Source organism: Somniosus microcephalus, chromosome 27 (genome assembly GCF_052327205.1).
Source record: "Somniosus microcephalus isolate GS21.2 chromosome 27, FLI_Smic_1.0, whole genome shotgun sequence".
Taxonomy (NCBI): domain Eukaryota; kingdom Metazoa; phylum Chordata; class Chondrichthyes; order Squaliformes; family Somniosidae; genus Somniosus; species Somniosus microcephalus.
Genome location: NC_141013.1, coordinates 13548970 through 13559515, shown reverse-complemented (window position 1 = coordinate 13559515; position 10546 = coordinate 13548970). Strand labels below are relative to the sequence as shown.

General features: G+C 42.5%; 1 protein-coding gene across 4 annotated transcripts in view; it reads left to right on the top strand.

Moving 5' to 3' along the window:
• The first annotated feature begins 991 nt into the window (after positions 1 to 991).
• The window catches only part of LOC147099985 (EGF-like repeat and discoidin I-like domain-containing protein 3), a 98543-nt gene continuing 88988 nt past the window's right edge, over positions 992 to 10546 (top strand). For 2 of the 4 annotated variants that reach the window (XM_085968541.1, XM_085968540.1), the window contains exon 1: positions 992 to 1230. In XM_085968541.1, coding sequence (XP_085824667.1) covers positions 1161 to 1230 — 70 coding nt within the window. In that variant the 5' untranslated portion in view covers positions 992 to 1160. The remainder of the gene's footprint in view (positions 1231 to 10546) is intronic. The other 2 variants (XM_085968543.1, XM_085968542.1) reach the window with 1 other exon arrangement.

The window sequence follows — 10546 nt, the reverse complement described above, 5'->3', positions numbered from 1 at the left end:
CAGATGAAGTGTAAATGGCACTGGCAGAGTGTGGCAGCTGTCTTTCATTCTGCCAGTGCCAGGAGCCTCTGAAACAAACTTGTGGTGTATCTGAATAACTGAAGCAGGCGTGCTTGATTGGGCAGTGTAGAGGCATCTTCATTCTCTATCTTACCCATGATTTATATCTGATTGGGGAGTGCTTGATCCTGGCACTACATGCCCAAAGTGCGAAAGCGTTTCATTTTACAGCATCATTCATCAGCATGAGCACAAAATTCCCCCCACCTCAATTCTGATGAAGGATTTCACCTGCACTTATACCATCATTTTATTTTAATATCGAATGTGGTGAAATCACACTGTGCGATATCAGCAAACAGCACATGAACACATTTGTGTGGGATTCCCTGGCCTGCTATTTTAAAGGAGGCATTAACCTATTTAAATAAAGAAATGTTATATTGTGTTCATATGCATCTGTTAATGTGTTCATATGCTAATATTGCAAAGTGCAAGTTCACCCCGAATGCAATCTTAAGTCTGAGTGCAGGACAGATATAAACCACTGCAACATTACTGGTAAGTTTATATAATGGTATCTGATCCATTTTCTATAACAGTGATCCATTATTTTCAAGATCACTTGCATGAGAATTTCACGTAATTATGGAATGCAATCCCCAAAACATTGATTAAAAAATCCTGGAATCCCATGTAATGAAAACGGATTTTGATTCATAAAGCAGGAGCCCCTCATTATTTTTAATTAAATCAGCTGTTATGACTATGCTAAATATACCTCATCTTAATAACAGGGCGGACAGAAACAAGACTCTGGAGTATAAGATTCATAGAAGAAAAACACGATGGAAGAAAAAAGTCACTAAAGTAGAACGAAAAAGATTGAGGAAAGAGCGAGGAAGTGAGAGAGATTGACAGAAAGTGAACGAGTCGCAGGCAGTGGAAATCTCCTCCTCTGTCTGACCAGTTGCCGAGCGCAGCTCCCACTTGACGCATTGGACTGGAGCCTGGGGCAGGGTTTCCAAGTCAGCAAGATAATTGGATGCACAGAAAGGCACGTGTCCCGCAATCTGCGATATCAGCTCTTGACAGCTCCGGCTTGTTTCCCTTTACAACTCTTTGAGGGCAAAACACCGAGAGACGAGCGAGGAAAGAGGATGAGACGCTCCAGCTCCAACTTTTGCACCGCTTTACTCATCACTTACTCATTCGTTCTGGGATCAAGTGGTAAGGACCGGCTGATCTTTCTAAACTTCAACAGGCTCCTGAAAATTTGAAGCATTTTTTTTCTGCTTTAGATAACTTTGAGTTTATTTTTTATCCTTTGACTCCCAGATTGTTCTCTGTGACAGGAAATTTTATTATTATAATAATCTCGACTAAAATCCACCCATTCCCCCCCCCTTTTTTAATTCCTTACAGTATTATTCACCCTGTGAGATGAGATCATTTCTTAACTGGTAGAATAACAAGAAGCTGTTTGAAAAACGCAACCCCAGTGAGACTCACCTCTGCCAGTTTTCTATTTTGCTTTACAAATTTTTTTTAAAACAAGGAGTTGTGCTCAGTTTCCAGCAAGATGTAAACAAGCAGCCCTCTGCATTGAAATGAACCCCCGTTGCTAATTCGGATTTACAGTCTATTATAAAAAGTTAGGATAAGCCACATGTCAACTGGGAAGGACGATTCTATTCCAACCCAGCTGAAGGGAATCCAGTTTTCATTTTCTAGCCTGCTTTAGGGGGGGCTCAAAGATGAATCAGGGATTTCTGTCTAACAAAAACATATGGAATGATGATTCACTTCCTTGGAAATTATTGCCAGGACTACTGACTTTATGTGACTGAAAGAGGCCAGGTCTGTTTTTACTTCATGGGATTTAGGATTTTTTTCCAGTGCTTTTGAGAATCACATTCCACAATCCTTCTGTTTTGTTTTGAAAATGAGAAAGCAGTGGCGTTGCCCACAATATACAAAGGGGTTGCTCGTCCCTAAAATCAGGGCCACTGGTTTACAGCGACTGAGTGAGCCACATTCTGTTTCATGGTACAGTATGTGAATCTGGAACCTTTACTTGATGTTGTAGGGATCACATTCTGCAATTGCCATCCTTTTCTGTGAAAATTGTAAACAGGTGGTCTTGACAATTGCCTCTGTAGCTACACTGACGTGAGCTCCTTGGGTTTGACATGAATGGGCAGTATTAAGGTATGCCTGCACTATTGGATGCTGGATGACTGAGGGATAGAATTTATACAACCCCCTACTAAAGCATATCTCTATTAAATGTCACCAATCCAGAAGAAAGTAAATAGTTCCATAATTAACTTTAAGTCTAAAAGAAGGAAAGACTTGTGCCTTTCACAACCTCTCAAAGCGCTTTACAGCCAATGAAGTACTTTTGAAGTGTAGTCACTGTTGTAATGTAGGAAACACGGCAGTCAATTTGCGCACAGCAAGCTCCCACAAACAGCAATGTGATAATGACCAGATGAACTGTTTTAGGGTTCTTATAAATATTGGTCAGAACACCGGGGATAACAATAACACCTCTGCTCTTCTTCAAAATAGTGCCATGGGATCTTTTCTGAGAGAGTGTTTGCCTAGATTTTTGTGCTCAAGTCTCTGGAATGGGACTTGAATCCACAACCTTCTGCTATCAACTGAGCCATGGGTTCCTTCTGATCATTATACAGTAGCAACTGCTGGAAAGTGGCTGTGTGTGAATGTCAACAAGAGCAACATGCACTTATGTAGCATCTTTATCGGAGCAAAATGTTTCACAAGGTCGGGGGGGTGCGGGGGTGATGGTGGGAAGGGGTCAGACATCTAGCAAGAGTTGGTAGAACAGTTTGGGAAGGTGACCAATGGCATGTTTGTTTCCTTGTTGCTTTAGCTATTAGATAAAAGTGACTAGAGGTAGGCTTTGAGGACTCTATTGAAGGTGGGAAGAGATGGAGCATGGCAGAGGGGTGAATTCTAGAGTGTGGCGATGTGATTGATGAAGCAAGCGTCTGCCATTATAGTGGCGCAGAGGGGGGGTAGGGTCACAGAATTGAGTGGAGATGACATTGGATTTGTGATGCTCCATCTGTGGCTGAATAGCCTGCTGATACTTACTGTCTGGGCTCCCAAATGAAAAATGACCATTTGGGTAAGGTAGTGGAAAGCAGATGGTGCCCATTGCACTGGACCTCAGCAAGAGTCAGTGCCATGGGAAAGATGTTGGGGGCGGATAAGAGAACAAAATTGTAAAAGTGGTATTTTCATTCAAAGTATGATTAATGGCAGAAATGTAAATTTGTTGAAATCTGCATCTTGAAGCTATTATCTGATAGCCAATACAACAAACAAAGGAACTCGACAATGATAAGAAGCTGACAGGTTCTGACATGAGACCAGTTTTAACTGGGGTTGAAGAGGTAGTTTCACTAGTTAATTTGGTGCTGTGGCGAAGTGCCTGGCTTCACTTGGCACTGTGCCACAATCGCACAGAAGTGGAAGCTCAATGTGTGAAGAATCACAAGCGGGGACCTGCATTCTGCCACTGTGGTGCCATGTGATGACAATCCCAATGCGATGCGCCACCGGGCCAACCCGTAACACAAAAAAGGATTTTTAACGTGCAACCTAAATCACAAAATACATGTTCGCTTTATGCTAACAGAGGAAGCTATGGACGGAACAGAAGCTAAAATTCAACTTGGGCACCGAGTGATTCTGTTAAATAATTTTTTCTGCATAAGTTTTTCTTGCAAAGTTTCAGCTTGTTTTATATGCTGACGCAGCTCAGTTCAAGTTAGAAGGGAGATAGACCAGGACTGATATGAATTGTTCTGGCACACACGCATGACCTGTAAACTTCTAGATGAAAAATTCTCACCCAGATATAGCTCAAGAAGGAATTTATTTTTCCAGAAACCTTCCAAAAGCAATTGAAACAAAATCAGCTTTCCTCTTAATATGAAACAAAACCAGGAACAAAATTTGAGGCGTTTTTAAAGGAAATCTAAGCATCCGTGTGACAGAATCCTTGTTTATATTTATATGTAGCTTGGAAGCTGTTCTAAAACTGCAGAAACTTTTCTGTTGGGAGTTTCTTGCAGGCAGACAAAATTTAATATTTTTCATTCTCCCTGTGTCTCTCACTTTGATTGTAATCTTGAACATGGTGCATAAATCTTTTAGAGATTCATTTAATATCTCTGCACATAACACAAGGCAATATGTGTACAGTAAATATAATGACAAAAAGATTTTCAAAAACAATTTTTATGTGCGAGAAGCTGTCTGGCTACGATGTTGCTGTCTGGGTGTGTGTTTATCATCGCTGTCACAGAACTAGCCAGCCCCCGCCCCACCCCATAATATCATGGAACAAAAACAAAGACAAGGGAATCTACTGCCTCAGTGACGCTCAACGTCCCAAGGTGGGGCTGGTTCCTGCTTTCGAAATCTGGAATTGGGAAAACCAGGCCAGTTGCCCTGACAACCCTCCTCCCCTCTGCTAGTTAAAAAAACAGTTACAGGTTGCATATGTGGATCACTTCATACTGCATTGCACAACAGCCTGATGACACGATTTTGCCATTCCATGGGCATGCAATCCTGAAACTCATACCGTCTTTCTTTTTTTGTCATTCACGGGATGTGGCCGTCGGTGGCAAGGCCAGCATTTATTGCCCATCCCTAATTGCCCTTGAGAAGGTGGTGGTGAGCTGCCTTCTTGAACCGCTGCAGTCCGCTTTCAGTTATGCTGCATTGATATGATAGTGGGCGATGATCCTGTTTGCTTGAGAATACACTATGGTGGCATATTGCACTTTCTGCCACTCAAACTCTTAGCTGTTCCAGGACCAAACATGCAGGATAACTGTGGGACTGGTCCTAAAGCACAGTAGAGTTTAGAGTGACCTGAGATGGTGTCCATTCCTTAAAAGAGAAATTAGTAAAGGTATCAGCTGAAGGACAAAACTAAAAAAAAAACTTGCATTTTTACGACAAATTATCAGGTCTCTCAGAAATGTACAAATGTCCTTCGCATACAATGAATTATTTTGAAGTGCAGTCACTGTTGTTATGTCAGCAGATGCAGCAGTCATTTTGCACGTGCAAAATCGCACAAACATTAATGAGTGAATGATCAGTTTATCTTTTTTTTTCATGGTGTAGGGTTGAGGGGAGGAATGATGGCCAAGACACCAAAAGAACGTCCCCCCCCTCTTCAAATAGTGCCATGGGATCTTTGACACCCACCGGAACAGACAGAGCCGCAGTTTAAACTCTTATCTGAGGGATGGCAGTTCTGGCAATGCAGCACTTCCCTCAATACTACACTGAGATTTAGGCTAGATCTCAAGTCCTGGAATGGGGCTGGACAAACACAGTTAATAACCTAGAAGTAAACATTTAGTGAGCCAAACCCTTTGGACTTCCACATTATAACCTGAACATTTCAGATGGAACGCTTCATCAATTTTTTTTATTCGTTCCAGGGATGTGGGTGTCACTGGCAAGGCCAGCATTTATTGCCCATCCCTAATTGCCCTTGAGAAGGTGGTGGTGAGCCGTCTTCTTGAACCGCTGCAGTCCGTGTGGTGAAGGTACTCCCATAGTGCTGTTAGGGAGGGTGTTCCAGGATTTTGACCCAGCGACGATGAAGGAACGGCCAATATATTTCCAAGTCAGGATGGTGTGTGACTTGGAGGGGAACTTGGAGGCGGTGGTGTTCCCATGTGCCTGCTGCCCTGGTAAAGGACTGCAGATGTTCTTATGTAACATTGGTCTCCTTACCCAAGGAAGGATATATACTATATACAGGATATACTGTAGAGGGAGTGCAACAAAGGTTCACCAGACTGGTTCCTGGGATGGAGGGATTGGCCTATGAGGAGAGATTGAGTAGACTAGGCCTATATTCTCCAGAATTCAGAAGAATGAGAGGTGATCTCATTGAAACATACAAAATTCTTACAGGACTTGACAGGGTAGATGCTGGGAGGATGTTTCCCCTCGCTGGGGAGTCTAGAACCAGGGGTCACAGTCTCAGAATAAAGGGTCGGCCATTTAGGACTGAGAATGAGGAGAAATTTCTTCACTCAGAGGGTGGTGAATCTTTGGAATTCTCTACCCCAGAGGACTGTGGAGGCTCAGTCGTTGAGTATATTCAAGATAGAGATCGATAGATTTTTGAATATTAAGGGAATCAAGGAATATGGGGATAGTGCAGGAAAGTGGAGATGGGGTAGAAGATCAGCCATGATCTTATTGAATGGCGGAGCAGGCTCGACAGGCCAAATGGCCTACTCCTGCTCCTATTTCTAATGTTCTTAAACAAAAGATTAACTCATATTATGGGCTCTATAGATTTGCTCAATGTACCAGGCATTCTCCTTACAGCTTCATAGCATAAGGCTGTCAAAGATGGATATGGCCTCAGATGCCAAGAACTCATCTGGTCACCAGCTAGTTATAATGTAGCATTACCAGCACTGGATGACAACAGCAGAATTGACATTCTAACCAGTTTATCACTTGGCTCAGCTCCCGAATCAGTGTTATTGAAAGAAGTAACGTGAATCAGCATTTTAAAAGGAGCCATTTTTCATGTTTTCTTTTCTGTAGAGGAGAATGTGTGTCTGCGTTTTTAGTGGTTGGATGACATCTATCATTTCACGGAAGAAGAATATTCTGTCTCACACCAATTTACAGTTTAAAAATTATGTGAAACTATCCCCGGCTTGGCTGTGGGATTGTGGTACTCAGGTTAGAAAGTCTATCAATAATAATTGTCACTTCAGGGATGATCCCTGAGTCAAAAATGCTGGAAATCTAAAATAAAGCCCGAAAATGCTGGAAACGCCCAATTGTTTGGCCACAATCTGAGTGAGAAGAAGGAGGTTAGTGTTTTGGGTGACATCCTTCATCAAAAATGAAACATTAACCTTTATGCGCAGTGCTGCCCCTGTGTGTGAGTTGAGACAGTGATTGTTGACGGACTATTCAACTACGGGCGGCATCTCAGCCAAAACTGACCATGTCTTTACCCAACACTTTCCAGCAGGGTCACTGGTTAATAGTCAGGAGCAGGAACCTTGAGCCACAAAAGGATATGGTACGAATCGTATTTCTGTGCATGCACTCATCTACAGTACAACCAAGAGAGAAAAACATATTCAATAGTATGACCATATTTAAGCACAAGAATTCTTTAGCTAAAGATGGTTTTGACCAATGTGAAGATCCTTTTGCTGATGTGCAGGAGTTTATTATAACCTCATTATGTACTTAAATGAAAAGAAACAAATTACAAGGATGGCGTGTCCAATATATTATCTTCAGCCCAATCTGCTCTATAATTATATGTGCAATTTGCTAAATGTGAATCATACTTTAGAAAATTGCATGGATAAAAATATATGGTGCCGATCGTGGGGAGTAAATTGATGCAATGTGTTTCGAGCTGTATTTTTGGTTTAATTGCTGTGCCATCCACTTACACAGCAAATCTGCAAAATGAAGATTTTCCTCTCCCCCCCCGCCCCCCCCCCCCCCCCCCCCGCCACCCCCCCGTCTCCTGACGGTGTTGACTCCTTGTTAGGGTACCGCTCCACAGGTGCCAATTGGCCTCTGATAATCTTGCCAAGAGCTCATTCTTCTGAGAGTCTGATTCTGCTTTCAGCCAGCAACCAGGCACATATTTTCCATCTGGGGTCACTTGCCATCAAACAGGAACAGGCGCTCCCTGAATGGCGGTGAAATGGTTAAGGCTGAAGTCGCAAAAAGAGTCTTCATAGATTTTATATAGACTTTATCAGACTGTGTCAGCTGTGGCTCAATTGGCACACTCTCACCTCTGAATCAGAAGGTTGTGGTTTCAAGTTCCCCCTCCAGAGACTTAAGCACAAAAATCGAGGCTGACACTCCAGTGCAGTACTGAGGGAGTACTGCAAGTGTTACTTTTTTTTAAAATTCAGTATGTCCAACCAATGTAGAACAGCAACAAAGCCAATAGAATGTTGAACTGCATAGCCAAAACAGTAGAATACAAAATCAGAAGCTGTCATCAAACTGTATGGTGCTCTGGTCAGACTGCACCCTGAGTACTTGGTCCATTTGTGGTCACTGAAACACAAGGGAGACATCCAAACACTGCAGGCAAGACAAAGAAGAACCACAATGCTAATCGCTAGTCTTAGAGGTTTAAATTATGAGGCAAGACTAGAGAAACTTAGGCTTTTCATACATTAAAGAGGGTGTTCGAGAGTTGATCTTAAGAGTTATGGAAGATCATAAATTTTATGGAAAAAGTAAATCTGGAAAATTACTTTAAATTGTAGGTGCCACAGGTTCAAATAAGTAAAATGCAAAGTTAGGACTGGTATCAGGAAGTTTTTCTTCACAGAATGAGCACATGGAAATGATAGAGTAGTGGATGCAAAACCCTTGGAATCATATACTTGCCTTGGAGGCGGTGCAACGAAGGTTCACTAGATTGATTCCTGGGATGAGAGGGCTGTCCTATGATGAGAGATTGTGTAGAATGGGCCGATACTCTCTGGAGTTTAGAAGAATGAGAGGTGATCTCATTGAAACATACAAGATTCTGAAGGGGATTGGCAGGGTAGATGCTGAGAGGTTGTTTCCTCTGGCTGGAGTGTCTAGAACTAGGGGGCAAAGTCTCAGGATAAGGGGTAGGCCATTTAAGACTGAGATGAGGAGGAATTTCTTCTCTCAGAGGGTTATGAATCTTTGGAATTCTCTGCCCCAGAGGGCTGTGGATGCTGAATCTTTGAGTATATTCAAGGCTGAGATAGATAGATTTTTGGACTCTAGAGGAATCAAGGGATATGGAGATCGGGTGGGAAAGTGGAGTTGAGGTCGATGATCAGCCATGATCTTATTGAATGGCAGAGCAGGCTCAAGGGGCCGTATGGCCTACTCCTGCTCTTACTACTTATCTTATCGAGGAACTTATTGGATGCTGTAATTGGGGGACTTTAGGGTCATTCTGAATGACTGAACCAAGATGACTGAATGGCCTCTCTCCACTGTAATTATCATGTGATCTTGTGAATGCTGGCTGCCCCTACCTCAACTGAGATTAGTTCGCCCAGCACAGACCAGGACTCTGCTGAACTCCATGCCTCAGTGTCTAGTCATTTTTTCTGGTGTTTGGTTTATTTTTACACTTCTCTCTCTGGAAATCTTATGCAAATTTTTCCTACAATGACGTGCCAATAACACCGGAATTGTACTGATTGTCTCTGTTCTTAAAATGAGGTGTGAAGATGCTACCTCTGCTCGTGACTCTTCTTTCGTGTATAGTTGGAAATCCCATGTACTCCACTGCCTCCTGTCTCGCCTTTATATTTTCTTCTGTGTTTAATAGTTTTAATAAAGTAAATTAATTTACAAACAGCATGCTTACAAATATGTTAAAACTAATGCAGAGAAAAATATGTGTACCTGTGTACATTGCTGTATGTGGTATGTAAGTGTTGGGAACGATCTTTAATGCCCAATTTGGGTACTGCCAGCATACTGTTTTGTCCTTTGTGCAAAGTCAGGAGTTTCCACCATGGTGCAAGGTTGCTGTTTTCCCATCTGGCTGCCGCTTGACACTGAATAAATTGGTATTTGGAGCAGGTCCATGTATCAGCACAATCTGTGTCAATGTTTTTCTTCACCCTCACTGTTTCCAGTGATCTGGTCTTCGGAGAACTGAACCAGCAAAAGTTATTTCAGGACTGCCCAACACACAGCTTCAGACCATGCATCAAGATAGGTAGGGTAAGCTGCCATGGCAACTAAAATTTTGGACGGATCCAAAGGCTCTAGGGCGGTTCGCTGGCAGGCTATGAGTCTTGATTTTACTTCATCCCAGATGTTGTGGGGAAAGGTATGGGCAGCTTCCAAAAAAATGATAGCCACCTCTATGGTGCTGCTACTACTTCCTCAGTTTCTTAAAGGTAGCTGTTCATGTTGATTTGATCAAACTATGACAATCCATTCAATTTACAGAAGCGATATTGCTGGGTCAAAATACTGGAACTCCCTCCCTAACCTCACGGTGGAAGTACCTTCACCACACGGACTGCTGTGGTTCAAGAAGGCGGCTCACCACCACTTTCTCGAGGACAGTTAAGGATGGGCAATAAATGCTGGCATTGCCACCGACGCCCACATCCCGTGAATGAATACAAAAAAAAATTCTGTTCATCTTTTAGACGGATTTAATCTCCAGGGCTCTTTGCAGATCTACTTCAGTCTGGTTTTTGGAACCCAACAAGCATGCGGTTAGACTGAGCTAGTGCCTTGGTATTCTTGCAAACGTGCCATCTCAGATTCAAGCCGCACTTCTTAATGATATTATCAGAGTGCCTTTGATGTAGTTTGTCAAGCTTCACCTGAGGAATCATAGTTTTCTGCTCAGTAAGCTTAATCTAAATCCTACTTACACATACCCAGCGGTATGCCCTGGGGTATGACAAGAGCCACATGCTGCAAGAAAATTGGTTTTACTGGCGTTGCAAAATGTAAT